Raw genomic sequence first — 25,522 nt, 5'->3', positions numbered from 1 at the left:
TGCCCGGGCGGAGCGGGGGCTGGGGGGCCCGGCCCCGGGCCCCCGCCGTTAGCTCGGTGCTGGCTCGCCCCGCGGCGGCACCGCCCGCTCGTTTCTCTCCACAGACCCCGCTGAGGGTCGCCTTTAAGAGCCGGTGCCCGGCGTGCGGCGGCCAGGCCGGCTCCGGGGCCTCTGTCGCGCGGGGCCGGCCGAGCGTCCCGCCGCCCCGTTCCGGCCCCGCCCCGGCTACGGTGGCCGCCAGGCGTACGGTGGCCGTCGGGGGCCCGGCGGCGCGCTTCCCGGTGCGCTGCGCGGCCGCCGCGGTGTCCGCCTGCCCCCGCGGCTCCCCGGCGATGGATTTCTCCAGGTTCCTGTCGGATGACTTCGAGGTGAAGAGCTGGGTGAACGCGGCCTTCCGGGCCGTGCAGCAGGAGGCCCCCGGCAAGGTGGACGCTCACGCCGCCACGCTGGTGATGAAGCTGCAGCTCTTCATCCAGGAGGTCAACAACGCGGTGGAAGGTGCGGCGGCGCCCCTCGGCGGCTCCTCACCCCGCGGGGCCCGGTTCGGGCGCCCGGGCCGGCCTCGCCCCTGTCACCTCCCTGCCCTGGCAGGCCCCTTCTGAACGCTGAGAATCCGCTGCCCCTGCCAGGGGGGCTTCGGTTGGGTGTCGGGGAAAGCCTCCTCGCCCAAAGGGCTGTCAGGCCCCGGGAGAGGCCGCCCGGGGGGCTGGCGGAGCCCCGTCCCTGGCGGCCTTTGGAAGACGCGTGGACGTGGCGCTCGGCCGTGGTGTGGCGGCGGGCTTGGCAGTGCCGGCTTAGCGCCGGACTCGATCTTAAGGGTCCTTTCCCACCTGAGCGATTCCATGATAAAATACATGTTTACATTTTAAATATATAACTAAAATTTTGCTGTTTGGTGCTTTGCTTTGTTGTTTGGGTTGGAATATTGAAGGCTATGTAAGATCACTGAAGAACTCCCTCTCTCCTGCAAGGGCGCTCAGGCCCTCCTCGCTGTACTGCTTGGTGTTTCTGCAGAGACGAGCCACCAGGCTCTACAGAACATGCCCAGAGTCCTCCGGGAAGTGGAAGTCTTGAAACAGGAGGCAACGTTCCTGAAGGAGCAAATGATCCTCGTTAAAGAAGATATCAAGAAATTTGAAGAAGACACAGCCCAGTCAATGCAGGTGGGTTCTCGCCTTACCTAGTGTTTATCTGCAGCTTGTGGAATTCTGAAGTTTCCAGACTTGTTTGCGTTAAACGATCTTAGAATCATAGAATCGTTAAGGTTGGAAAAGACCCTTAAGATCGAGTCCAACCGCTAACCTATCGCTGCCAAGTCCACCACTAAACTTGTGAGTTTGGCTCTTGTGAGCTCAACAGAGGCAAAACTACTTCTTTTGACGTTAATAGCAGAAAGGTGGGTGTGACACAGAGCAGTGCAGTCTGCCTTTCCTGAGGAACAGCTGATCGTGTCTCTGCTCAGACAGAGCTACCTGACTGGGGACACCGGTCTCTGCCCAGGATTCTGCCTGTTGTTAGCTGGGGTGCATAGCAGTTTTCAGGCAAAGCAGATGCTAAAAGTACAAATCCAGAATTCAAACTAACCTTTTGTTGTTTGGAAGTTGATTTAGCATCTCTAGCTCTTCCAGCCAACTCCTTCCTCCTTGTAACAGGCATGATCTTTTCACACTTTTTTTTTAAATCCAAGCCAAAAATAGCACCCATAACATAAGTATCTATGGCAGTTGTCTTTCGTTTCAATGGGCAACATATATATTTTGTTGTTGTTGTTTTTTTATTCAGGTCCTGGTAGAGATTGACCGAGTGAAATCTAGAATGCAGTTGGCTGCTGAGTCACTTCAGGAAGCAGACAAATGGAGCACGTTAAGTGCAGACATTGAAGAGACTCTTAAAACACAGGTAGATACCCCGTTATTCTTTTTGGTCTTTGTGCTTTCAGATTTCCAGGGAAACTGCGTCTAAAAGCAGGTCTTGAAGTGACTTTAAAACACGTACCTGTTTGTAAAACATCATTATGAAACAGGTATTAATGCTTTCCAAGGTTGTGCTCGGTAACAGGGTTGCCTTTCTCTGGTGGCAGGATGTGTCTGTGATTTCGGCCAAACTGACAAGTATGCAGAGCAGCCTGGCTATGCTTGTGGATACGCCGGATTACTCCGAGAAGTGTGTGCATCTTGAGGCTCTGAAGAACCGACTAGAGGCCATGGCCAGCCCTCAGATTGTTGCTGCTTTTAACTCCCAGTCTGTAGGTCAGTAAGGCTCGGTGTCGCTATTAGTGTAGAGTTTATTGTCTTTAAAAAGTAAAACGTTGTTTGGGTGGGGAGTTTATGTCCTGAAGGCTGCGGGTGCCGGGTTATGTGCTTTTTCTGGTGGAGCTAGATGCCGTGGTATGTTATGTGCTCTGCAGCTGCCTGCAGCCCAGTGCATCTTTGATTTTCCTACAGTCTGGCGTACGTGTGGCTACTATAGGAAGTCAGGAGAATGTGAGCTGGTTTTATAGGCCGTGTAGGTGTGTGAAATGGAGGTGCTGAGGCCAGGTGGCCCTGCTGTCATAGCTTAGTTGTGCCATGGATGCTCTCCAAGTGGGAAGCGCCGCTCAAGTAAGCAGAAGGCCTCTGGTTTTGCATTATCATAGTGCTACTGGGTGTTTCTGTTACTACTTGGTGCTGTAATCAAGAGGGGAATTTGTTTGGAAACATTCTGACTCCTTGCTACTTTGTAAAAGCCGTTTTATAAGCTGTCCTTCAGAAAATTTGACTTTTTGGACCGTTCTTTGTGCTCGTCCTTCCCTCTCCTACTGTCACAGTGCTTTTGAAAAATACTTGTTCTGGTTGTTGCCTCTCACCTACGTGCACCTCGAGGTCCCAGCGAGGCTCTGGGGCCGTGGTGCTTTGGCTGCACAGCGCTCTGTGGAGTTCGTGTCTGCGTAAAGGCAAGGCGCAGCAGTGCGTGACTGCAGGCAGCTGGAGGGAGCGCAGGAGGAAGGAAGCACTGTGTGCTGGACTTCTAACAAATGTGTTTAATCCTTTGCAGAGATCTCTCTCCTCTCTCTCCTGTTCCTCTTCTGTCTTTTCTTCTTTGTACAGCCTCTTCTTGTCTTGGACTGTGCTCATCACCTTCACAGTAGGTCCCACGCCTTTTTTCTGCTGTGCATTACCGTTTTCAGACAAATTCAAGACAAAGGATGATGTTTTGGAATATTTTCTCTGCCTAGGATGAAAGTAAATTGAATATTCATATGCTCTGTGAGTTCTCCACCAAAGAAAACATATAGGTCCAAGAAAGCTGCTGGAAGCAGGTCTGCTGGCACGAGGTCCTTTGCATGGGCGTACTGTTCAGAACAACTCACTTCAAGCACTGTTTGCCTTCTCTTTCAAAATCTGTTCTGGGCATGTGGAGATACAAGCTTCTTTTCCCATTGAAGAGAGTTTCACTGTTTACTGTGAAGTCATGCATTTTCCCTGAAGTCCAGCTCCTATAAATGTAATACAAGTCTGTAAACATCCCCAGAGAGTCTGTATGCTGTGACTTCCACAGATGAAGAGCACTGCAAGTTACTTAGTGTTCTAGTTTATCTGCCTTCTGGGTCCTGTTTGAAAAACAAGGTCTCGTTACTAATTCCTCTAACCCCAGATGTATTCTGTGGACACAGCCATGGCCAGCCCCTGTACAGTACAGAACAGTCTTTTGAGGAACGTGGATTTCAAAGCCCTGTGTAAGAGCTAACTGTGCTGTTAGTCTCAAGGCAGCTGGCTTAGGTATCAGTTGATGAAAGTGATGAAAGCAAAGCTGAGGACTTTGTGCGGTATGTTCTAGCTTTGTAGATAGCAGCTCATTTCTGGAAAATAATTATTTCTTTCTAGGAAATGCTCTGGCTTTATCTGTCTTTAATACTAGATAAATTTTACTTCTCAAGCAGCAAATGGCAGAAGTTAAATTCATCTTGTGTCTGCTACCTGTTCCTGTCTGAGCGTGGGTTTTAGGCGGCTTTGCTCCTATTGGAGAAAATAAGCAAAAGAAGGTGCAAGTGTGTCTTTCTGTATAGGCCATTGTGCACACTCCTGTAAAAGAAGAATTCTCTCGCTCAGACTAACGCCTCTCCCTCAGCTTTGAGACTGACTGTTAACTGCCTATTGTTTTGTTTTGTTTAGATCAGGCAAAAACGTTTGTTAAAGTCTTCACCGAAATTGATCGGATGCCCCAGCTTCTTGCTTATTATTATAAATGTCACAAGGTAAGTCTTTTGATAATATTTTAATTCGGAGGAATAAAAATTCGAGTTCTTGCTTGTCTAGGGCTGTAGGGGGAGCTGCTACATCGTGTATTTTACCTTTCCTGTTTGAAGGAGGATGGAACCGGTTCTTTTCCATGTTTCGTTCTGTGACTTCTCTTTCTGGCTCTTAACGGCTTTGGCTACTCCCCATGTTTCACGAGTAATTCTCCATTCAGGGCTTTGTGTTCCTTCCTGCAACAGATATAGGGTATGTGTGTTCTGCTTGAGTTCTCTGAGACTTATAGTTTTGCTTTGCTGCTTTTGGATGTGGCTTTGTCAGCAATAACTTTATTGCTGCAACTTGCCAGCTGCTGACTTCTGTAAACTCTTTTCAGGTAAGATTAAAAGCTGGAATTCCAGGCAGTTCTGTAGCCATAACCCGATCCTCAAATTTCTCTCATGACTGTGACTTTTGAGGATTAAGTTCAAGGCTAGGGCTTGCCAAGTATTTAAACTATTATCTGGGGATATCAGTTACGGTCTCATTTTATGAGTAAAATACCAATGTTAATTAAATCTTTGAATCAACTAAGAAGCCTCTGGCTTCATGCTGGAAGTCTTTTCCTTCTGTGGTGCTGAACTATAGCAAAATGTTAGTTGAAATCTGGAGAGAGGAGTCAGAGTGGGCATTGTATTTTAGCAGAAGCGCTTTCCATGGGAAGTTCTTAGCTTGAAACAACAAAAGCTGGATCTGTGGACTGTCAGTTCTCCTCTTAGAATGGCTCTTATTGCCCCTGCAGGTGCAGCTGGTGGGCGTGTGGCAGGATCTTTGCCAAAGTGACTTAAGCTTAAATCGCCAGTTGACTGAACTGTACGACACACTCCTTGGGACCTGGCACTCACAACTTCAGTGGACAACACAGGTGCAGTGACTGCTTAATATTGGTGCAGCGGAGGGGAGAGGATGAGGCAGAGCACGCTCTCTTAATTCTCATAAAGCTCTGAATAGTTCATTGGTGCTCACTCTTTGAGTTACACTCCGTGCCTTATCAAAGCAAGGCAGGGCCTCAACCTTCCTTCTGCTTCTTGTCCAGCTCTCGCAGACAGGATTTGATTTCTGCTGTTCTACCGACAGCAAGGTTGCTGTGTTATTGACATTAAAGCTGTTCTATCACTTTCATCTGTATCTTAAGTTAAATCTAATTCGATGGTGTTGCAAATGTGTTCTGTTGCAAGACATTTGAAATGCCTGAATTGCTTTATCGCTTGGCCTGGAGGAGGCCCCCAAGGTCATATTGGACCGATTCATGTCACTCAGTGTAAGATATCTGAGGGTTTCTGCTGTCACCCACTGGAGCCTGTGCACTTGTTTTTCCTGCCAAGAATAATGTAGGATCCAAAAAAGTTATTGTCCTTTAGTGAAATGAAGAAAGATAAGTTCGTATTGTTGAGCCTGTGAGAGTTTTTCATCCGTGAAGGGTAAGAGATTTTTATCTTCATGTCATGAAGCCCAGCGCGAGTGCTGGGCCTGAACTGCAGAGGAGCTCAGTGTTTCCTTGAAATGTGTTTTTTCTGCCTAATGATTCGATGTGAATTACAGGTCAGAGGTCAGCTTACATTTTAGCAGGTACTCTTTGAACTGGGGATTGTGAGAGAGAAATGGCACGTGGGACAAAGCTCGTGTCACTTAATCTCTTGTGTTGCTTCTGCTTTCTGAAGAATTCTTGGACCTTTTTTTATGGTATTCGGTATCCATGGCGACCTTGTTGCAGGAGGCTCGTGGTGATCCCAGCTTTCAAAGCAAATGAGAGAGAATAGCTGACAAAAACATCACAATAAAAGGCTGTAATGCATTTTGTGCTAATGGAGCTGAGGGTGGTGCATGTAAATAAAAGTTCTCAGCTGATGACAGTCTTTCTAGCCTTTCCAGTGCTGACTTCTGCCTATCCGACCAGTAATTTGGCTCATGACATAGTACTGTTTCTTCACATTTTACCCATATATGTGTTGTTTTTCCAACACACCTGTGTAAACTGAGTGCTCTGTTTTCAAGTGCCCTTTTCTGCCAGGTGGTTTTCCAAATTACTCTAGTGCCTGTGCTCTGCTGAGTTCAGTTTTTTGACCTATACCTGTCTTCTGGGTTCTTGGTTGCTGTATTCAAAGCACAGTTTCAACAGTAAAATATGTATTGAGCTAGGCTTTTGTAATCAGGCTGTCCTTTATGCTAGGTCAGCGAGGTTTTTGCAGTATTAGCAGACCTCTTTTGTTTTGTTTCTGTTTTTACCCCTTCTAAGGTTTTTCAAATTTGTTTTTGTTCCCTTTCGGTTGGGAGCTCATGTCATCTGAGGGATTTGTGATCTGTTAGTGCACAAAATGTCATCTTCTCGATCTGTGTGTCCCTGTCTCTGACCAATAAGTAATTCTATGTTAATACTTTATTAGAAAGAAGTACACACCCCACAGAGTTTTCTGTGCTGGGCGTCAAGAAGTCCAGGTCTGGCTGCTGCTTTCTCTGCCAACTCTTTACGCCCTGGTCATGGCCGCCTGCCTCTCTGCTGACAGCATTTGTGAACGTGATTGTTCTGCCTCTTCTGTCCCTCTGCTTCAGGAGCCCAGGTCGCTGTGGCAAGGCAGAAGGGACGCTACAGTGGGCATGATTGCCCCTGGGAAGTGGTGCTGCTTCAGCCAGCAGGGCAGCAGCACGTGTTCAGGAGGGCTGAAGAAGGTATCAGCCCCTGGCTAGACAGGACCTGCTCAGTTTGGAGTGGGACAGCCTCTCTGTGCTGAGGCAGTGGCATGTGGTTTGTATGTTGTGGGGCTCTCCCTGGAAGCTGCCTGCTGCTGTCTGCTGCCTGTCGTGTTCCTCTGAGATAACGTGCTTTTGCTAATAGCTTTTCTGTTACCACAGGTTTTCAAGAACCCCCATGAAATTGTGACTGTGTTGTTGATTCAAACTCTGGGAGCGTTGGTGCCTTCCATCCCTGTCTGCCTCGGCACTGCCATGGAGAGAACGGGCCAAGAAACCAAGCTGACTAAGCTGCTGGAGCTCTATGATGCCACCACCCACTTCGCAAAAGGGCTGGAAGTCGCAATGCTGCCAAACCTGAGTGAGGCTTTAGCACTGAATTTTGTCATTCTGTTCCATTGACGCCTTTGTAAAGTTCCATGGTGGGATTTTTAGTTTTACATGGGAGGAGGGATTATATCTTCTACAGCATTGACTAGTTCCATGGTATTTGCACCTGTGCCTGTGTGTGTATCTTACACCAAAGATGTTGACACAATACTGAAGGAGTTTACTGAAGCAGACCTGTTCTAAGCGTGCTTGTTGTCTTGGGTAAATAATATTAAGCACTTTTCCTTTTACAAGCATTAGCATTTCTTCTAACGGATGAGGAAATGTCACTAGGGAAGCTGTCTGTGAAACGTGTTGCGAAAGATCTCAAAGCATAGAATTCAAGGAGTTTCCTGGAATTAAGTCACACCTTACTGAACAAGAGAAAACCTGCATCCATCGGGTTCTTAATTTTTATTTTGTAGTTTTTCTGTTGCTACTGGCTTATGTTTGAATCAAGTGAAAATGCAGGGTGAAATATTATTTCTGAACCGCTGGTAGTGTATTCCCTAGCAGCATCCTCAGAGTTTGATTCCAAATCTAACCTGTGCATTCCTTACCCTGTGTTTGTCATCTCGTTTTGGTCATGACTTGATGAATAGTTCCTGCAAACCGCAAAGTAGCGAGGTGCCGTGTTTACACAGGTTTATGCCTGACTTGAACTCTTGGCTATTTATAGTCCTTTATTAATTTGGTAGGGCCCTTTCAAAGACCGGGTATGGGAAAATCCTACATTAAAGCTAGTTGGAGCATTCCTAGTGCTGTGCTTCCTGTGTTTGGTTCCTCATAACATTGTCTTGAGCTATTTAAACCCGGATTCTTACTGGATCATGTAAGTTATGTGATTACTGGGCAATTTCAGGGAGTATGACTGTAATTGTGTCTGGTTCTGTTGTTTTTGTGATTGCATACTCTTGCCAGTCATTTTCTGTCTTTGGCTTAGCTTGATTTCTGGTTTGTAATAGAAATTATTAAAAAGGACTTGGAAAAATGATGTCAAATTCTAGAAGATGATGGAATAGGAAGACAGCTGCTGAACTGTTTTCCGAGTGTGTTACAAAAAACCAAAATTCTTTATTTCCCTCTCCTTTGCTGTGGGTTAAGATGTTTGGGAAGAGAATCTCAAGAATGGCAAGGCCAGGTGAGTCAGCGGAACAGGGTCAGACCAGTTCCTATGTCCATGTATGTGAGGGAAGGGTTCGGTCATGATTCATGGGATGATTCAGGTTGGAAGGGACCTCAGGAGATGATCGAGTCCAACCTCCTGCTCCAAGCACGGTCCGCTATGAGTTCAGTCCATGTTACTCAGGGTATTGTCCAGACCAATCTTGAAAACGTCCAAGCGTGGAGATAGCACAGGCTTTGGGCAAACTGCTTCATTGCTTGTCTGTCCTTAGGGTGTAAAAGCTTTTTCTTATATCCACGGTTCAAAATAGTTCTGGTTTGCCTAACTCAAACTAGCAGCAAAACCTCACGATAACAGCTAGCGCCCAGTTCTGATTTGAGAAATAATAACTCATACTTGGTTTTTGTTCGGGTTTGCAGCTCCCTGCCCAACAGAGTGGCACTGAAATGCTGAGTTCATGGTTCATGTTGATGAACACCATGAAGTAGTAGTGCTATGTGAATTGGGTTAGCGTCAATTATTTTAAGTATGAACCCGGCTTTCTGATAAATGAGGATCGCCCCTGTTTTAAGTTGTGGGAGTAATGTGTTTCACTTCTCAGATGGTTTCAATACCTTCCTTCTACTGTGGGTTGGAATGTTTCATAGATTTTTGTCACCCAGGCTGTTTTGGAACAGTGAGTGATAATTTTCTTGAGGCACTTGTTGAGGTAGAACATCTTGGCTTTAGGAAGCAGGTAGAGATAATAACCTTGTTTCTAAAAAAAAAAGGAAAAAAAAAAACCAACCCCAAACTGTGTAGTTGAGACTTAAAGCTGTTGGGCAACATTCCAAGCCTGTGTAGGCAGCATGCTCTAATTGAAGAACTACTGCATGTGGCTTGAAACAGGGTTTTTAGTAGCATGTTGATCTATTTGTAGACTAAACATCTGATTCTTTGTAGAGGAGCAGAACCTGGTAAAAGTGATGGAACTGGTGGAAGCGGTGTATGGTCCGTACAAGCCCTATCAACTTGAGTATGGAGACCTGGAAGAAGAAAATCTCCTCATTCAGATCAGCGCAGTGCCCTTGGTAACGCAGCAGTCTCTGTTCAGCTACGCAGGGAGAGGCTTGAAGCCTCTCCTAAATACAAGGGTCTTTGCCATAGTTATTGCTCTCTTTCCTCCTGTAATTTTTTGGTAATATTTCCTGTTTGCAGTATGTTTTTGTACTGCTAAGTAAATCTTGTTTAAGAAATAACGTTAATTTCAGCAGCACTGTCAGGTTGAAGGTAACTCATTTCTTCACCCAATAACTGGCATTGTGTGGCTCTGCTGGAGAAAAACTTCACCAAAATACTACTGTCAACCAAGAGCCTGCTTCAGGCTCAATGGATTTATTAAGAGCAGGGTCTGGGGGAGTAAGGACCTTCTTGTGGAAGATTCTATTGTTGCTGAACTGTTTTTCCTTGAAGACCTGGTAAGCACGGGATTTGGCAGCCTGACTTTTATTATCAGTCACTGTGCAGGAGGGTGGAAGCAGCCAGCATTATTGTCCCTTAAGTGGGTCACAAGATTGGAGGTTACTGAGAGAATGATGTGTTACTCAAGGTGTCTTTTCTTTAACACCTGGACACTCAAAGAAGAGTCAGGCTTAACGTTCTTCTTGTTGTTACCGTTTAGGAGCATTGGGAAGTAATTGACTGTGTCCAGGAGCTGAACCATTCAGTCAACAAACTCTTCAGTCTGGCTTCGGGAGCCATCGACAACTGCGTTAAGCTCACTGACGGACTGGGAGTGTGTGGGCTCCTCAAGGCCCTGAAAGCTCTGTTCACAAAGTAAGGTGCTTTTAGTTACACTGCTGCATTTACCCTAAGGGAGTAGCAAGTGTTCAGTTTATGGCCAAGGACTTTGCAGTTTAAGAAAAATGGCTCAGAGCAGAGAATATCTATAACCATACTACGAATCATCTGATATCCCCTTCTACCACTTCATTCAGGCAGTGACTCCTCCTTAGGGGAGAAATGGAAGCTTTTTGTGGCTAAATGGAAGACTTTCCTTAGCTGCTTTCTGTTCTGGTTGGACTGCATTTTCATTTTTAATAAATACTTTTGAAGGGAAAAATACTTCCTAAAACAGAGTGAGACAAAGACAAATTAGGCTGATGGAAGTAGAACTCAGGGAGGAAATGTAAACTTACTGGGACAAGTGGCCCCGCCTTCAGAATCCACCTGTAAGTGCAAGCTACCCTAGTGAGTGACGTTCACTGTAAGTTCTTGTCTTAAAGTATCAGTGATAGCCTGCTTAGGTCATACTGCAGTAGCGATTACCTCCTTATTCTTTCCTGATATCGAAAGAGCTGCTCACAGTCACACTGTTACCTTGCTGCCCTGTGGGGAAGAGGGAAGAGGAAAGCACACTTCTCTGATATCAGCTTTTTTATAGGCAGTTACATAGCAGTCTGCGTGCCTCCACTTTATGGGCATTGTTTCAAAGGACAAAAAAAAGGGTGTGTGTGGAAAACAAAATGTTCTCTTTTTTATCCATGTTCTCCTCTGGGGAGTAGCTGAGAAAACAAATTCATGAGATTGTTACCACTGTGTTCCTGGAGTAAGGGCCAAGTGATGTTGGAGTAACAGTAGCCTTATAAACTTTTTCTGGTCTTTCCTAGGAAATGTGATTAGTGTAGTGGCAACAAAAATGTCTTACTCATGCCTTGTCATGGGAGTGGAGAGTTCCTGGTGACACGTATGCAACAAATTGAAGTAGCCACACCGTATCTGTTACTCTGAGTTTCTCCCTGTCTTCTGGTGTAGGCTTGAGTAGGCTGTGGCTGAGGAGTTCTTCCATGTGTTTGGACCGGAACAACAGCATCTCCTCTGAACCCCTCTTCTTTTAATATTTCTGGTTCTTATTTGGCCCTTGTAGAGGACTGAATGAGCAAATTGCAGGACACACAGTTATGCTGCTCTCCCACCCACTGTCTTACGCCGGTGCTTCTCTCTTCCCCATTTCTCATTACAGGTATACGTCTGACTTTACAAACACATTGCAGTCTATACGGAAGAAATGTAAACTGGATGATGTCCTATCAGATTCCCTTTTCCAGGAGGACTGGACTGCATTCCAAAACTCTGTCCGGTAAAGGGGATTTTTTTGCCTGGCTCAGAACTGATTTTTGTATCAAAGTTGGAAGGGAGTTACTCGGGGTCAGTTTACACAAGTTCTTAGTGCAGAGTGCAGGGTTATGCCCACTTAGCTGCAGTGCCTCTGGGAGCATTAGTGTCAGTGACTGGGTTTCAGGTTGCTACTGGCACAGTAAGTGCTGTGAGGCTCCCCACCCTGTCTGGAGCAAGACTGCATGTCATATCACTTGAAATATCAGCAGGTCTTAGATTTTTTCCCAGTGACACCGAGCTGGCCTTAGCCATGATGACAAGAAGTAGTGTGTAGATGAGATTGTTGGGCAAAAAAATACAGTATGTTATGGAGTAGATGCAGAGTTAACAGCCAAATTAACTCTTGACAGATGTGTCCCCTGTGGGCTGCGGTTTGGTTATTGTATTTTATGATTGCTTGGAACACGTCTGAGGTGGGTTGTCTTGGGGGGTATATTATCTGCCTCAAATCTCACAGCGAGTGTTTTTTGTCTTGTTCTTTCCCAGGATAATTACTACCTGTGGTGAGCTCCTTCGTCAGTGTGGAGACTTTGAGCAGCAACTGGCCAACAGGTAAGCATTGCTGAACTTAATTCATGAGCTGTCAACAGAGGTACGAAGTTGAAAGAAAACAAACCCCAAGGTGCTTTCGTTGCGTAGACCATGGAGGGAAAGCAGAGCCACTGTGATTTCCCCCCACTGCCCCTCCCCATCTTCTGAAATGTCAGAGATGGGTCACAGACTGTTGCGCTCAGTTGTGTCCCCTGAGCCAGTCACAAGAATCCCTTTTCTTGGATACCTGGCTGGGCATCAAGCGGGCCGCCAGATTGGGGTCAGGAAGGAATTTTCCACCAGATCAAACTGGCAAGATTCTCACCCCCCTTGTGACATGGGACATGAATCATTTGCTGAAATGAATCCAGGTGTGCCTTAACTGATCGATTCCTTGTAACTTGAGGAGCGTCAAGCAGAGGCAGCACGCAGATCTTTTGTTGCTCGTGAGCAGTGCGCCGTTCAGCCCCTTATGTGTTGAAATGCTTTAGTCCGACCTGAGTGCCCGTGCTTTGTACAGGACGGAGGGGCCTGCAGTGCACAGGAGGCTGGGTTTGTTCCATATTTGCTAGACATTCTGTGAGCACACTCCTCTCTTTTTCAACTCAATATTTTTGCAGTGTTTGAGTTGCACAGTAGACGCGAGAGTTGGCTGTAACGTGTCTGCCACCAACGAGTGCTCTCTGCCTTAAAGTAACATAAAGGTTGTGCTGGTCCTTGGACCACATGAGAACAGCAGTGCTGATTTCAGAGGATTTTGCCGGTGACTTTTGTGTACTTGTTTTCAGGATTTTATCCACTGCTGGGAAGTATCTCTCGGACTCCTACAGCCCTTGTAGTTTTTCTGGCTTTCAGGATACTAGTTCTGCAGAAAAGAAGAGCTCTGTAAAGAATCCCTGGCAGGAATACAATTATCTTTTGAAGGAGAATCCGTCTGAGTATGCCAGCCTTATGGAGACACTTTACACTCTAAAGGTAGCTTTGGTGCCTGGGAGAGCCTGCCTCTGTCACAGGATGCTGTTGGGCCCACATTTCATAGATGAGACCTGGATTCCCCCTATAGCCTGATTACTTTTCGTCCTGAGCTGCAGCCTTTTGATGGGCTGTGTTCCAAGTCTCCTACAGAGACACCGGTTGATCTGCTGAGAGATGAAATGTTCAAACCCAGAAAGTCTGGACTCGTTCCATCTCTCCCCAGATCCTGGCTGTGTTTTGTGAACATGCCCTTATCAGCTCAGGTGAGGGAGATTTTGTCACTGAAAGCATTGGGAAGGTTGTGTTGGAGCCATCTCGAATTCTGGAGCCCACATACTGGCTTCTCAAGACTTTCTTTGCCACTTACGCTCTGCTTCCATACCCGTTCTGAAAAATAATTCTGCAAGATCATTCATGCATGCATCTGTGAACAGGGTAGAATGACTCTGGTTATCTTCTTGAGGATCTAAGTTATGTTTGCCATCATCAGTCACATGCAGTAACGAAGTCAAGGTTATGAGTTTTGTCTCATTTCCTCAAAACATTTTGATTTCTTTTGCACATAATTTACCTGCAACTTGCGCAGCTCTGCCTTCGTTATATGTTTGACTTTAAACCTTTGCTAATGGTCCAGTTCTGTAAAGCTTTTGCTGAATTGCATGCAAGGAATCAGTTAGTTGTGCCCTTTGAGTGAAAGGCAGTTTTACCATCTTCCCTGCAAGTTTCTCCAGCCTGTACTGGTGCCTGGCATGGCTGGAATGTGATGCTGATTCGTAGTTCTGCATTTCAGGGATCAGTGCACTGTTTCTGTCTTGAATAACTGGTTGGAATAGGGCATCCCAAAGGAAACAAGCTGTGTCATTGCAGAGGAAAGCTCTTTTGTATTAGGATGGCCTAGTGAAGATCTCTTTAAGAATGTTAATATAGCTTCTTTTGGGTCAGTTTAATGACTTCTGCACATAAACATTTTTCTGTGCCTGTGCGTGTTAGGAAAAAGGTACGAGTAACCACAACCTGTTGTCTTCGTCTCGATCTGCCCTAAGCCGCCTCAACCAGCTGGCACACCACTTGGCTTTTGATTCTGTTTTTCTTCGCATCAAACAACAACTCTTACTCGTTTCAAAGATGGAGGTGAGTAATGGGTACCTCGATCTGATCTGAACTGGCCAGGTTTACCCGTGGGATCCCTCACGGTGGAGCACAGCTCCGCGTTGCTTACCTTTCCCCTCTTCAGAACGTTTCCCTCTGGTATCACGTTTCTTCCATGAGCTACTGTCAGTGGAAAAGTTTACCTCCCTTCATCCACAGCATTCTCAGCGGACGGCTAAGTTTGCAAGCTCTGATGTTTGCCTGAAATGTTGCTTTCTAACTTGTGTGAGCATGTGTTTTCCTCAGGGAGCTGGGTGGAAAGGGTTTTGGGCCTGAGGGAGGACGAGGGTAGCAGTTTTATCACCACCTGTGTTCTGCTTTGTAGAAGTCCTTGGGTAGTCACAGCTCATGTTGCTGCGTGACCCCTTCCTACGATCCTGATAGACTTCGTGCTCCAGAAAGTCACAGATTCTTCCTGCACTTTTCGCCTCACAGGGCTGGAATTCCGGTGGCATTGGTGAGACCCTGACAGATGACCTGCCAAACTTCAGCCTGACTCCTCTGGAATATATCAGCAATGTAAGAGCGTGCAAGGGTGGTTACTGGAAGCGCAGTGCTGGGGGAATCTCTTTTGTGTTTCCCCAGTTTTTTGTGAAATCATAATATTTGTTAAAATTGCTACATGATGGTGATAGGTGCTCTCAGTGGTCCAGCCCTCACCAGTTGGGTTGTGCCATTCTTTGTGGGTTTTAGGAAATCCCTGTCAAATTTTGGAATAGCAAAAGAATGTAGGGAGCACAAGGAGAGGTTCTTCTCTATCGAACGGCACCATTTACAGTGGTAACTCTGAGGATGGGAAATGCCAACTTCTGTTTGTAGGGGTGAATCCTGAGCACCTCTTCATAATGCAGCCCACGTAGCCTAGAAGTTCCTGCAGTGTGTGTTGGAGGGATTTAATCATGCTATGAAGTTAAAGTCTTGAGCTCTTACCCTTCTAATCCCCAAGTGACTCCCCAGTTTCTCTTTCTGATGGAAGAACAATGAAACCTTTCTGGCAGTGGGGTGTCTGAGTGGAAGAGGAGAGCGGGCTGCTCATTTCCTTCTGACTAGGCACTCCATGGTTTGGTGCTGCTCAGCAGCATTCACGTTGCTCTCCTGGCTGGTGTTTCAAGCCGCTGCCAAATTTGCAGCTCAGATATTAATATTAGCTGCTATTATTATCTCAATACAAAGTACAATTTGATAATCTAGTTTCTTACGTTACTGTCATTCTGTGCATCACACAGGGAACTGATTTTTCAAGGACAGGCTGCAACCAAAAGCTTTTAGTATTTTGGTTTCCCCTGCCTAACGTCCTACAGACTGTTATACTCTACTTTTAAAGCTTTAAAAAAAAAACCAAGAAGAAACATATAGAAATGGGTAGTCAGTCAGTTTGTGGGATAATTTTATCATGGGTAGTTTGAATTTAGCTATCTGAGAGACTTTTTTGAGGTTCAGAAAGCTTGTGAGCCATATATCAGGTAAAACTCAAAGGAAAGGTTGCTTCTGAATTTCTAAGTAACTTTCCAGTTAACACAGTTCATCAGGAGAGACATGGATGGTTGGTAAGAGGCTGAATATGCTCCCCTGCCACTTTAATTGAAAGTTAAAACTGAGTTGTGTATGGTGCTTACTTGATTCTGTGAGGAATCAAAGGACATTTCTGCCTGTCCAAGGCAAAGAGGAACTTCAGAAAATTTCAGATACAAAGCATTTGTTTTCTGACACCTTTTCAGATCTACCCTTTTTCCTGCTGCTGAGTGATAGGTGGGCCAAGACTGAGCCACAGCTTTGTCTTGGATAGTCTTGAAATAACACTACTGCATTGTGCAGTAAAATTGAAAACTGAAACACTAAAGTAGAGTTTAGAAAGAAACTGATGTGGCTTACGTGCTGTGTAGAAGAAAAGGCAGGTGATGTGAGCTCAGGAAAAAGTTCTTGATGAGCATGCTCCATCATGGGGAGGCAGAGTACTCTGAGCTGTACCTGCACTTGGGAAGGTTCTCTGTAGCAGCAGGTAATCACTCTGCAAACAGGGCAGTATTTGCTGTATGCCTGAAGTTATGTGGCTTATGCATGTGAACTTGTGAGCATGGTCCCTGTTCGGGAGTGATACATTTCTGTAATTTGTGATTATATTGTCACTTGAATCCGTGTTTCTTCTTCTGTGACTTTGTTTGATTCAGTCTCTTAGATTCTGCTCTAGAAAACAAATTGCCGGAACGCTCCGGGGGTGGCAGCTTTGCCTGCAGTAACTGTTCTCTGTACAGGTTTTTCTTAACATGATTGTCTCAACGACCGGTTCTCTGACCTTGTGAAAAATTATTTCTTGTACAAAGTGTAATGATGAGCCAGAGCCAATTTGTTTCTGAGCAAATGTAGGTTAGTGAGTTGCTGTCAAGCTCAGCTTTCTGCTTTCAGGTGTGGATTACTGCAGTTGACTTTTTTTTCTCTAGCAAAGTACTTGCTTCACATTTGTTCAGTGACTCAGCTCTTTGTTCTTTTATTCTAGATTGGGCAATATATTATGTCGCTTCCTCTCCACCTTGAGCCATTTGTCACTCAAGAGGATTCTGCTTTGGAACTGGCATTACATGCTGGAAAACTGCCTTATCCCCCAGAACAAGGTAGGGTGAAAACAAAGACTTGAAGAGTCTGGGGAAAGCTTTCACATTCTGACATTACATGGGAGTGATGGTTTTTGGTAACAAAGCTGTTGGAGATCCATTTCCTATCGTCTAGTCATGCTGTTTCTTCCAAGAGTCTCTTGATAATATGCAGGAGGAGCGAGCCTCTAAATAATGAGTAAAGCTTCTTCAACTTGGTCTGTTTAAGTTTAGTGTTCATTAAAAGTGTGGTTTGGGTGCAGGGTCTGAGGTATTACGGTTTAAGAGTTGGAGCAGTATTTAACATCCTGGGTGCAGGGAGTGAACAGAAGGTACCTGGGGTCAGTTCCCAAACTCTGAAGGGGGAACCATTGAACCATCTAGCCTGAAAGACTTCTGAAGTTAGTTTTTGTGGCTTCTGCTCCTTACCAGCCTGTCCACTGGAGCACAGTTCACAGAGCACCTTGGCCTGTCTAACAGCGTACTGAAGGGGGAGTCTTGCTCCAGCTTTGCACTCCTGCCCTCTCCTTTGTGCTGGTTCTGCAGTAGGGCTCTTCCCATTCATTAGCCTCACAGAGGAGTATTCACTTTTTTTCTCTTTCTGGCCTAGTTTCTCTCAAAAATGTATCAATAAAGTGATTTAAATCAGCTTCCTAAGAGGTCTGCTATGCAACAGAGCTGGCAGGAGCGCGCAGCGAGGAATAGGCAGAAAGGAAGCTTGTGACCGTGCTCAGAAGTGGTGAGTTGTTAGGTTGGCCGACCCTCTCGTCTAATGTGTCCATCTGCTGAAGAAAACAACCCTGCATTGGTGATCATACAGTGTATTCTTACCCCCAGACAGTATCTAAGCTGGGATTCTTGCAACAGCTGCTGCCAGGAACTGCCCTGGTGTGAAGCTTCCAGCTTCAGATCCTAGGGAAATCGGGAGAGAATGTCCCGTAAGCTTAATTCTACACTACTCACTTGTGGTATAAAATATGCAGTCCTCTGTGGCCTTGCCGAGAACCACAGCCCCTTAATTTGTTGCTAGAAAAATAAGAGCTCCTGAGCTCCTTTCTTCAGGAATAGACTCTTCGCTCTCAAGCATGATAGTAATGCTGTTTACAAGTAAAAAACTTTTTCTCTGCCTCTTTTCTCTGTAAATCCAGGAAAAAATACTGTGATAGCCTGTGTGACATGGTAACCCATGCCCATCTGTGACAGAGGTTAGGAGCCCACAGTCAGAAAGCGGTCTGCTGCCTGTCTGGTTTCGGACAGGCTTCGAATCTTTGGGAATTGCTTTTTTTAAGGGTCCGACCATGTGTTCTAGTGTCCGTAGTCAGGTTGCTGCTCGGTAAGGACACAGTTCTGGAATGCTGACCACTTCATTTAAATTCCTTTCTCATCCTACATTAACTCCAGCTGAAGAATCATTAGTGTTCCCCTGCTGCTTCCACTGCCACCTGAGTCTTTAGTGATCAGATACCAGCCACAATGACAAAACCCGCTGTGCGGAAGGACCTGCTGCGGGTGGCTGCTGTCCGAGAGAGCTGCGGACCAGGTTCCTCTTCAGAACTTTCTCCACAGAACACGAGGAGTTCTTTCTGTGTGCCTTTCCTTAATTTCCTGCAGCAAGCTGAGTTTTGGCTTGTGTTCATTCTTCAGGGCTGTCTTTACCTGTTGTATCATTAATCCTGCTGCAGTTAACGACACTAGCTACATAATGCTTCCCAGCAGGTTGGCGGGGCACCGTGGTTTGCTGTGGTTAATCTCTTCTCGGTCTTTATTTCCACTGACAATCAAGGAAGTGTAGAGCTTGGTATTTATAGTCGTCCTGTGGCCTTCCGAGAATACGCTCTTTAGATTAGGTTTTCGCATTACTTATTTTGTCCTCTTAATGTATTTACATGTTTAATAGTTCATTAACTTTCACTGATGAACACAGGCTCCCTTCAGAGCTTGAAAAAACTCTGTGAATCTTTGTCATCGCAGTAGTTTGTAAACTAGTCCTGGAACGTGATCCTATAGAATACGCCAGGCAGTGCCCCTGATCACCTGTCAGCCCTTTGGAAATGACTTACCTCGAGAAGTAATAGAGGGAAGTGAAGTGTTTTGGGTCATAAGCTAATTTTCAATGTTGTGTGGTGTCAGGGAGAATATGTAACTGCTTGGCTCCGAAAACAGCTGATAAACTCTGAATCCTAATGGATACCTTAATGTCTCTCTGAGGAAACAGCTAACTGTTTTATGAATTATGTTTTGTTACAAAACCAGCAAACGCAGTGAGACTGCTGACAGCTAATGAGAATTTTCTCTCCAGGAGATGACCTACCTGAGCTGGACAACATGGCTGACTACTGGCTGGGCTCCATCGCCAGAGCTACGATGCAAACTTACTGCGAAGTCATCCTGCAGATACCAGAGCTCACGGTACACTCGACAAAGCAGCTTGCCACAGACATTGGTAAGCTCGGGGCAGGCGTTGTGCTGAGAACTGTTGCTGTAACACGTGGGCTGCTCGGCCGTTACATTAGATGTGAGGAGACTGCAGTGTGGGTTTCTCCTTTAATCGTGAGCATGTTGATCTGATACGGTACTCTGCAGCGTGGAGCGGTTCAAGCGTCTCCTTTACAAAGAGTTCGGTCACATCCCTCTTTGAGGGAAGGTGATGTTGTGGTAGGTACTCCTGCTTCTTCACTGCTTTGTGCTTCTGACTGTGGAAGTCGAAGTCCTTCTGAACTGAGACTCCCCCCTTACAAGCCAGACTTAGCAAGGAAGATCTGTATATAATCTGTTCAAGTGGGGCACTGCTCTTTCCCTTCTCGTCAAGTGCAGCGTACTGCCAGCGTATGCCATACGGGGGTACGCAGCAGGTGCCAAGCCTGTTGGGAAGTGCTCCAGTGGATAATGAAGGGGGCAGCTCATTGATTTCTTCCATCCACTTAATAGCTGAAGTAGGGAGGATCAGCTAAAGGCCTCTAAAAGTTACTGTGGAGCACTTGACCAGCGTCTTTTTTGTACAATACCTATAGGATCAGCTCCCCTGCCAGTTAACTTACCACCCTGCTGCTCTGAAGGTGCTGGATGACTAAACTTACTTTCAACATGAAGAAATTTTCAGCAGCAAAGTGGGACGTAGCTGGCCCATGCTGTTCCCCTCTGCCTTCTCCCGTGCCATGCAGAGTGACTGAGGGAGGACTGGTGGAAGATGCTGGGGGAGGCATATCTGCAGGATACGGAGGAGATGGGTTTTTCTTACCCAAAGGTGATGAAAGTGTCACTTGGGGACCACTACAGCTATTGTACATGCTCATTAGTCCTTTCTTTGCTGTAAATCATGGATGCTGGCTTCCCCGTGGCCAAGCTCAGAAGTAACAATACAGACAATATCTCCTCAGCTCACCTGAAAGCGTGCCTGAATGCCAGCAAACTCAGCCTGAATCTTTTTTTTTTAGGGCGTTGCTTAAAAACAAACCAGTGGATTAGAGGCTGGTTGCTCGGCATTTTCCCTGCCATCCTTAATTCCCCAACTCCCTTTGAATCAGTGAGCTGGAACTCCCTCCTGCCTTGGCAGCCATTCACCTCTGCAGAACTTCCCGGCTTTGTTGCAAGCTCTTTGCCTTTGAAGGTGTGACTGCGATCCTTTACCAGCGACTGTGGTGACTGACCACCCCAAGGGTGTTCTGTGCAGATACTGAAACGTGACGGAATGTGTCTCAGCCCTGAACAAAACAGCTGGTTGTCCAAACTGGCGTATGGGAAGCCAAAAGTATGCACCAGCCAGTACAGTTAGATCCCAAACACGCTGCCGTTTTCTGTGGTTTTGAGCTATCAGAGACAGGATTCTAGCTGTCGTGGAGAACAAAGAATAACTTTCATTTGCACAGTGCCTGTTCAAAACCATGTTTCTCCTTGATCTTACAGATTATCTAATAAACGTTATGGATGCCCTCGGCCTTCAGCCATCAAGAACGCTGCAAAATATTGTAACTCTGTTGAAGGCAAAACCAGAGGACTACCGGCAAGCTGCAAAAAGCGTGCCCCGCAGAATGGCCAGCAGCGTCGCTGCAATGAGAGGCCTGGAGTGCTAGCTGCAGTGTCCCCGCTGCTGGACACCGGTCAAGGGCTGAACTCTTTGGGTTGGGTTTATTTCCCTATAAACTTTGCACGGACAGTGAAAACATCTCTGGGGATTAGCGGAATTTATTTCTGAATAACTTTTAATAAATGTCTTTGTCTAGGAAAAGCATGTTCCATTTTTCCATCGGTAAAAGTAAGGAAAAATGTCCTACTGCCAAATTTACCAAAAACTCTCTGGATGACCTTGAGTAGGCTGAACAGTGCTGGCTTCTGACTAGAAACATTCTGCCGGTTGCTGGAGAGTTCATGCTTCGTGGCGGTGAGATGACTGGCTTTTTCAGAAAATTTAATCAATTCTGGATCTAAAATTACGGGGTAGGTACAACAAAGATCGACTGATTGGAAGCTTCTACCTGGAGGCAATCGTCATTGCTCAAGTCTGTCATTATTCACAAAGTCAAGAAGACAGCTTCATCAATTAGTAGATGAGGCATGATGAAGCTCAACCCTGAGAGTAAAACCAGTTTTGTAGGTTGTTCCTCATGCGATTAATGTATTCTACTGGAAGCTATGACATTTATAAGAAATGTAGGGGAAGTGGTGTTTCCTTGTAACATTTATTAAAGCTTGGCATACAGATCTTCATAAAACCGCCTCATCTAGCCTAAGTGTGCTCCCAGCACTCCCACGGCTTTTTTGCTTGGGAGAAAACCGGACAGAACACAAAGGGGGCCCAAACCCAGAACGCCAGTTGTGTGAGACTGCTGGATATAACCTCACATGCAAACTCGTCTGTTTTGGAGGGGAAAAACATCTTTCTTCCCCTTATCTGCATCTACTTCTGCAGTTTTCTCCTTTTCTTCACCACCAGATGCCTCGGGGCAATAATCCTTTTCTCAGTGTCCGTGTTCTTGCCTCTTCTTTCCTTAACTTGGTTCGGGCTGCTCTAATCAGCGTTTAGCCTGGTCCACAAATCTTCCTGCTGTCTTTGCTTTAGCCTGCGTTTCCCTGCAGCCTCTGTCTTTGGGACAGCTGACGTTTCTGGTCCCAGCGTTGCTGCATTCGTCGTCCTCCTTTCGGGACTCGTTAGTCTGGTGTGTTCTCCCCCGGGTGACCGTGTGCGTAGCTGCCGCGGCGCCCAATCTGCCTCTTCTCTAGGCAGCCCCAGGTCTTTTTATTTTGTCCCACCAACACCTTCTCTGTGTTTTATAGCACACATGTAACAAGCCAATACAGGCTTAGGTTATACCACCGATTTATTTATTTTTTTAAGTGGAATTGGATTCCTTTGCTGCTCTCAGCTGGACTTTGGTGACATTTTACTGCCAAAATTGCAGTCTGGGGAGGTGAGGAGAGCAGAGGTGCTTTATAAACAGTTTGTGAGTTTCGTGAATTTTGGCACCTAAAAAAAAGTCAGAGCAGGGAATCAAAATGTTTTCTGGTAATTTTTTTTCTTGGCCAGGTTTTCGGTTAGATGTTTACTCTTTCGTTTCCAACTTTGAAAAGTCTATTAAAATCCCCAAATGAATGGGGAGCTGGTGCTGTACTGAGTTGGGACTTCTCGGGTGTGTCGCGTGGCGGTGATTTGTGGAGCCTTGCCCCCGGAGAGCTCGTGCCCCGCTCTGGGCCCGGTCCCGCGCAGCGCTCGGCTGAGTCTTCCAGCAGCGGCAACGGCTGCTGCAGCAGGAAAAACCCCCCTCGCGCACCTACGCTTATCTGCAATCGGTCCACTGGGGGAGAGAGCCAAGCTGGTAGGGCCGAAGTCAAGTACCCGAGACGCTTTCCTCTTTTATTAGATGTCAGATGCCCTCTGTAAACCAGCAGCAACCGGAATAGCGAACTGTCTGCGTCCTGCCAAAGAACGTGCTGTTCCAATTTGCCCTTGGTGTGACGGGTGAATCTCACCGTTTGTGCCTCTCCCATCCCTCTGCCTTGTCACTAGAAGGTGAGGACTTCTGAGGCTGTTCTTTGCGTGCTGCTACTGCCTTTTGCAGGGCAGACGGCCCCGGGTGGGCACCCAGCTGAAGGAGTGAGAGACCTATGACCTGCTGCTGCCTTTTCGGTTCATCACAGCTCCGAGGCAGCTGCCGGAGCCCTCCCCAGGCTGTCAGGAGCCGAGGCGCTGCCTTTCAAAGCGCCTTGGAGAGGGCTGGCCTTGGGGAAACAGCTCTGCCTTCCCCCTCTCGCTGCAGCAAGCTCCTGGCAGGTACCGCTACTTCATCAGCGCAGGAGCAGGCTCGGGGCAGCGGTTTTGCCCTGCGGAAAAGTATCTGTCTCAGCAGTATCTTCTATGTTTGAACAGCTATTTGTATTCCCCCGCGACCAGACTTCTTGGTAGTGATGCTGACAGAGCTGTCAGTGGTGAGAGCGTGGGAATAGATGCCCAGGTCTTTGTTCTCAGCTTTCCTAGTGTTTTAAGCAAATTGCTCTATCGTCCCTTTGCAGGGAGCAGTGTTTTTTCGCTGTTGCAAAAGGAGGTCTTTGTCAAGTATTGGCTAGCGGGCACACACTGGGCACTGAACAGCGGGGAGGGCGTCAGGTGCCTGTTTCTGACTCGGCCGCGGCGTGGGACGAAGCGCCGTCACTTTACGGGGACTCTCCTTTCTCGTGAAGGAGGCTGCACCGTGGGTTTACAGTGGTCAGGGCGGGAAGCGTGTCTTTAGGGAGAAGGGGAGTGAGGAGCTGGGCAGGGAGAGTCTAGGACGGTTTGTAAGAGCTGGATTCCTCTGTCCTTACAAGGCTGCTAGCAGGGCCCTTCGTCTGCCCCACCAGTGCCCCGGTTGCTTGTGTGCTTGCGGAGCTCGTGCTGTACCCAGGGTCAGGCGGTTTCCCGAAGGAGCAGCCGTGTTCGTGGGCTGTTGGTCATCCGCTCTTGCAGACGAGAACCAGCTGACAGATAAGGGTCTGGGGGCAGCATGTGGACTTGCTAAGAAGGTGCTCCCTGAATCTGGATTTTTATTCCTCATACCCTTTATTTTAGGTATTCTCTGGCTGCAGATGACTGTAAATTACCCCTGGTTTTCCACTCCTCATGCCAGTTAAGGTCAGAGGCGGGTATGGTTCCTCACCAGCCCAGGAAGGCCGGTGGCAAGGGATGAGTTCTGTGTGCTGAGTCCTCACTTAACTGTTCCAGTTCATAAAGAATCCGGTGCTGAAGGATGAAAGTGTCATCATCTTCTCCCAGTGTAATGTATCTGGCGAGTCTGTTGCTTGCTTCTTATATAAAAGATAATCGTATGTTGTTTGTGAGGCAAAACTTGAGGAGGAATCGCTCCAGATGCTAAAAAGCCCGTGAGACACTAGTTGGTGGAATGGGTAGGACGTTCTGCAGATGACCCTGCTCTACTCACCCAGCTTCTAAACCACCTCCTTCTCGCCTGACTTTCAAGCAGTGGCAACTACCACAAACGCCGCCTCCGGCTCGGGAGGCCCACGCACCGCGGGCTGCCAGGAGAGAGCCCCAGAGGAAGGGCTGCTCCGCAGTGCCGCGGCCGCGGCTCTTCCCTGTGCCGCGGCTTCTGGGCACTGTCAGAACCAGAAGTCTCGGCCGGGTGGGTTGCTGAAGCAACGGTGAAAGCTTTGCACGGTTTCTAAATCAGCTCTAGCGTCTGGCTCGGTGGGGTTTGTGAGCTTGCCCATTTCCGAGCGTCGGCGCGTGCTGAGCGGGAGGTGGTGGGGCTCCAGTCACTGCGCTGAAGCCCAGGAGGACGTGAAGGAGCACACCACGGCTCCGCACCAGACTCTCCTGATCCTCACCCCTTTCTCAACAGCAGAAAACACAAACAGGCCGAGAGTGTGGTCTCCAAAGCTGAATAGCTCCCGCACACAGAAAACTGCCCACCTGTGGCAGCCGCTTCTGCTGCTGCTTCGAATCACAGTTGGTGTGTTTGCTTGTAGCTCTGGCTCCTGCTGTGGCTTCATTATTTAAGAATCTGAATTTAAGTTAAAGAAATTGGCTAAGCTTGTTCTTATGATCACCAAGTGAAACTGAAAAATGTCTGTAAAAAATCAGATATCAGAAGTAATAGAAAATCTAAACTTTATTTTAAGTTGCCATTACTTTTTGGCACTAATCATAAAATTTTAAAAATTCATGAACAAGTCTTATGGAATGAAGACTGCTGCTGTTCTAGCACGTTGAGGTCTCGGAGCTGTAGCTGCAGCAGCGTTAGCAGCTATACACCTGTAACTAAGGGTTTGACTTTCTCAGCGAATTTTGAGCACGGAAGTTCCCCCGTGCAGGGCAGCGGCAGCCGTGCCGGCGGCAGCATCTCCTCCGGCAGGTTGTCCCCCGCTTCCCCTGCCCTGCTTGTGGTGGTGGTCAGCAGCTCGACCCACCGCTTCCCCCGCCGCCGAGGGGAGACGGGGGGACCCTCGGCACGCTCTGCCCCCGCAGCTCCGCACCGCAGCACCGGGCGCTCGGGGGGCTTCGAGCGGAGGAGCGTGGACCCTCTCGCCGCGGCGGCTGCCCCCACCGCCCCGCGCTCGCGCCGCGCTGGGCGCCGTGCCCGGAACACCGTGTCCCCGGCGCGTGATTTAACCACGCGATCGTTGTTTCCTCTTGAAGTTTTGCAAAAGTACTTCAGTAAGGCAGGTCCCGGGAGGTTGTT

At 47.3% G+C, this 25,522-nt stretch overlaps 1 protein-coding gene across 1 annotated transcript; it reads left to right on the top strand.

Moving 5' to 3' along the window:
* The first annotated feature begins 213 nt into the window (after positions 1 to 213).
* Positions 214 to 21,078, top strand: COG7 (component of oligomeric golgi complex 7). The gene is made up of 17 exons (XM_064461284.1): positions 214 to 498; positions 1,015 to 1,163; positions 1,783 to 1,899; positions 2,081 to 2,249; positions 4,152 to 4,234; positions 5,014 to 5,136; positions 7,122 to 7,320; positions 9,397 to 9,524; positions 10,115 to 10,269; positions 11,456 to 11,572; positions 12,097 to 12,162; positions 12,930 to 13,116; positions 14,107 to 14,247; positions 14,701 to 14,784; positions 16,760 to 16,874; positions 19,153 to 19,296; positions 20,757 to 21,078. Exons 1-17 carry the CDS (start codon positions 333 to 335, stop codon positions 20,921 to 20,923), a joined length of 2,310 nt encoding a protein of 769 aa, XP_064317354.1. The 5' UTR covers positions 214 to 332; the 3' UTR covers positions 20,924 to 21,078.
* Positions 21,079 to 25,522: the final 4,444 nt, after the last annotated feature.

This window comes from Phalacrocorax carbo, chromosome 10 (assembly GCF_963921805.1).
Source record: "Phalacrocorax carbo chromosome 10, bPhaCar2.1, whole genome shotgun sequence".
Taxonomy (NCBI): Eukaryota; Metazoa; Chordata; class Aves; order Suliformes; family Phalacrocoracidae; genus Phalacrocorax; species Phalacrocorax carbo.
Note: the sequence above shows the minus strand (reverse complement) of the source record. Positions and strands in the feature narration are given on the sequence as shown.

Bases quoted from the DNA above. Each gene is read 5' to 3' on its own strand.
- COG7 (XM_064461284.1), top strand. From the start codon at position 333: ATGGATTTCTCCAGGTTCCTGTCGGATGACTTCGAGGTGAAGAGCTGG. The intron at 499-1,014 runs GTGCGGCGGCGC...GTGTTTCTGCAG, and splicing joins GGTCAACAACGCGGTGGAAG to AGACGAGCCACCAGGCTCTA. The intron at 13,117-14,106 runs GTAGCTTTGGTG...TGTGCGTGTTAG, and splicing joins AGACACTTTACACTCTAAAG to GAAAAAGGTACGAGTAACCA.